This window comes from Mytilus californianus, unplaced genomic scaffold (genome assembly GCF_021869535.1).
Source record: "Mytilus californianus isolate M0D057914Y unplaced genomic scaffold, xbMytCali1.0.p SCAF_8, whole genome shotgun sequence".
NCBI lineage: Eukaryota > Metazoa > Mollusca > Bivalvia > Mytilida > Mytilidae > Mytilus > Mytilus californianus.
The window spans coordinates 34134478-34138479 of record NW_026262734.1 but is presented as its reverse complement, the minus strand read 5'-3'; the positions used below and the strand labels follow the sequence as shown (position 1 = coordinate 34138479).

The 4002-nt window shown below is 33.3% G+C and overlaps 1 protein-coding gene across 1 annotated transcript; it reads left to right on the top strand.

The window, feature by feature from the left end:
* The first annotated feature begins 1264 nt into the window (after window positions 1–1264).
* On the top strand, window positions 1265–3258 carry LOC127711996 (toll-like receptor 6). Its single transcript, XM_052218153.1, has one exon. It carries the CDS (start codon window positions 1265–1267, stop codon window positions 3041–3043), a length of 1779 nt encoding a protein of 592 aa, XP_052074113.1. The 3' UTR covers window positions 3044–3258.
* Window positions 3259–4002: the final 744 nt, after the last annotated feature.

Genomic DNA, 4002 nt, shown 5'->3' with positions numbered 1-4002 from the left:
AATAATTAATAAAAAAATGATGAGCTTGTGTACTTGAACGTTTCGTATTTTTTCTATGGCGCCATTTTGATTAAATGAAACGAAACTAAGATTCCGTAATTTGTATGAGTTCATCATGTGACGTAGTAGAGTTCAATCCGTCAGAAAGGTCAATCCGTCCGATCCGTCCGATCAGTCAAATATTTTTACTATAAGTCTGACGGATTGGTGACGAGAGTTTGACGCGAACTTGACTGATCGGTGACTGATCGATGACCGCTGATTGATCGCTAAAATAGTAACGCCTAAGGTTGCAAGTACTGTATGAGGCCTTATTTTAATTAAGAATAAATCAAAAGCACGGTATTCATTTGCTTTGTTTATACGATCGTTAATATAAGCTATTGTGTGCATTGAATAAATATACATTATATAGGACTATATATAAATATGTACAGTGAGTCTGAAAATGTACATTTACAATCGGAAATCTTTATTAACATGCTATGAAGTTCTTAGCAATTTTTCATATGCCAAACGTCTTAAAATACCTATTCACACCTGTAAAAACTACATGAAAAAGGTATATACATAAAGTGTTAAGTACATTCATATAAAATGTCCATTTACAAAATCAAATGTATTTGATCTAAACCAAGCCCGACTTAATGACTAATTTATCTCGTACAAAAGACTGGTCTCTCTCCGGATGTTAAATACTAAAAAGTATATGAAAATATGTTCCCATTTCACATTTAAAAATTTAGTTCAAACGATGGGCTTCGCAGTATTAGGGTTTATACTGGTGTGTGTATTACCTATAGTCAGTCTGATGTCATCGTCTCATGTTTTGCAGGTGCTTTTTAACAGATCCGACTGGCACTGTCCTGTGACGTGTGATTTGTTCATAAAAGAGTCAGAGATTGTCAATTGCTGCATTTGTAATGTGGAAGTAAAAGAAAAACAACGACGACATTGAATTTTGTGTATGATCCAGTTTAACAGGAGGCTTTTATAAACAAACCAAATTTACCGCACGAGTTTTACTAAAAAACTTCCTATCAATTTATGCAGTTTTACAGGTATTGTTGACATTAATCTCTCTTTTAACGAAATAACAAATATAGATACTATTTCATGTGTAAAAGGATTGGATACTCTAACAATGTATTGGAATGAAATAGAGTATTTGAAAAAAGATACGTTTTTTAGAATGAAGTTTCCTCGCTCTGTTGATCTCTCCTATAATATTTTGAAATATATTGAACCTGGAATTTTTATGAAAATGGTTGGCAGTCTGTTAAGGTTTGGTGCTAGACATAATTTACTGACAAGTATGGAAGTAACCAATATATTGTGGACAAAACAGCCTGCTTTTTGTAAAGTAGATTTTTCTTACAACCAAATATCGAAGATAACCAATGAACTGAGGTGGGAGTGCAAAGAGAATACACAGTTTGGATATGGTGGAAAAGTATACTTTAATAACAACAATTTCTCATTTTTCTTCGATTTTTCTGAGTTAGGATTCAAAAGTTCTTTCTATACGGAAAACTTTTTAGACTATTACTTTGATTTTCGGGAAAATAAATGGGCATGCGACCGTAGAATATATCGTTTTGCTCTTAAAGCTACGGCATTTCTGGAAAAACAGCACAGAACCATATATGACATAAAGTGTTATTCCCCACCTGAATTGAGAAATGTGTATCTACCTGAATTAATGAAGAATAAAGCTCTTGACCTTCTGATATGTAATCTATCAATTGCCGACAGATGTCCACCAAATTGTTGGTGTTTTTACCAGCCTGGTAAATCAAGGAATGTTGTGAATTGTTCCGGGACAGGAAGAACAAAGTTACCGTCTGCTCTGCCGTATAAAACAGATCTTAAAGTAGATTTTTCGAATAATCAAATATCAAGAATAGATAAGGAGAGTATAATACTTTCATACTTTCAAAACATAACAAGCATTGATTTATCGTACAACAACATTGAAATTCTTCCAGACGAACTCTTTTATAAATTGAGAAACGTAACAAAGATCAATTTTTCAGGGAATAAAATGAAGAAAATTTCACGTGCTCTGCAAGCTCTCAAACCTTGCCAGATATATTTTGGTTATATCGTTTTGCAGTGTGAATGTAAAGATACCTGGCTTCAACATTGGCTGCCACCTTCTCATAGTAAATGTTACAATAATACGAGAATATATTGCATTTACAACAATGAATTGGTTAATATTCTTAGCATGACCAATGCCGATCTAGGGTGTGCATTTTACAGTGAATATATATTATGGCTAGCCATCTCTTTGGCTGTGATCGCACTTATTATTGCTGTTTCGTCAACAATAGAATACTACTTCCGGTTCGAAACATTTATAATGACACGGAAATTGATTAAATACTTTAAAGCAACTAATGTTCCTCTCGAATTGTATTGCTATGATGTCTATATATCTTGCTGTGAAGATGATGATACTATACGCCATTGGTTGACGTCATCACTTGTTCCTTTCATTGAAGACGAAAATATCCGAGTATTTCTACCCTTCCGTGATAGCGAGTTTGGACGATCGCGAGAAGAAGAAATCATTGCAACGATGTCTAAAAGTCTCAATTTTGTAATTATTCTTAGTGAACATTATGACGATTACTCAGAAACTTGGATTGAGAAAGAAAGGAAATATGCTTGGTTTAACTATAAGTCGGATTTAAATCGAGAAATAGTGATTATTAATTACGATATGCTGAAATATAAAGATATAACAAAGAAATATCTAGGAGCATTTTTGAAACTTCATACTTTTATAGATTTCTCCAACCACACAAAACGCTTAAATGTAAAAGTATACCATAGCCTTCAACATGTTCCGAAAACAGTAACAAAGAAGAGTAAAACATTAAATGACATTAACGCTTTCAAAGCTAATTTCATCGAACTAGAAACGGCGATAGAGAGTAAAAGTAATCATGACCACCGTGCTAGTAAATGTTCAACATCGAAACTTTATTTGTGTGTACAAGTCTGTACGTTTTTAAACAGAACGAACTTGATGTAAATCACGAATGAGCAGTTTTCAAATGCTCTAACCGTATGAATGTCTTGAAAATATTCCAAATGTGATACATTTAAGACAAAGTAACTTGTGTAAACATATGGTATTGCGTATAGCTAAAAGAGTAAATAGATACGACATATACAATTTATTCAAATCATCGGATAAGAAATAAGAGCAGTGTTCATATATAAATCCATCTCTCTAAAAAAGACAACATATTTTAAGGAAAATGTTATATTTTTCAAGTGTATACAAAAAAGATAAAACTAAAATTGAAATCACAAATTTCAACTAAAGGTTGTCTTAATCAAACACTTCTAGTAAAGTGGTGTTGAAAAATCATTCAACATATTAAAGAAAATTAGGAATCGAAACGGGGAATGTGTTAAAGAGACAACAACCCGACCAAAGAGCAGAAAACAGCAGAAGGCCATCAATGGATATTCAATACAATCTCCAAAATATATAAATGAACTAAAATTAAAAATCATACATGACTATCAAAGGCCGGAGGCTCCTGACTTGGGACTGTCGCCAAAATGCGGCGGGGTTTAACATGTTTTTTATATCTTCACCCTCCCCCTATACATCTATAATTATAAAAAAGAAGATGTGGTGTGATTGCCAATGTGACAACTCTCTACAAGAGACCAAATGACGCAGAAATTAACAACTATAAGTCACCGTACGGCCTTCAACAATTAGCAAAACCCTTACCGCATAGTCATCTATAAATAGCCTTGAAATGACCAAATTAATGTAAAACATTTCAAACGAGAAAACTAACGGCCGAATTTATGTACAAAAAAAATGAACGAAAAACAAATATCTAACACACCAACAAACGACAACCACTGAATTACAGGCTCCTAACATGGGACAGGCACATACATACAGAATGTGGCGGGGTTGAACAAGTTTCATCTAGCCAATGTAGAAAAAGAAAACATACAGCAATA

What these genes read in the sequence shown, in the direction of transcription:
- LOC127711996 (XM_052218153.1), top strand. Translation starts at nt 1,265, where the DNA reads ATGGTTGGCAGTCTGTTAAGGTTTGGTGCTAGACATAATTTACTGACA.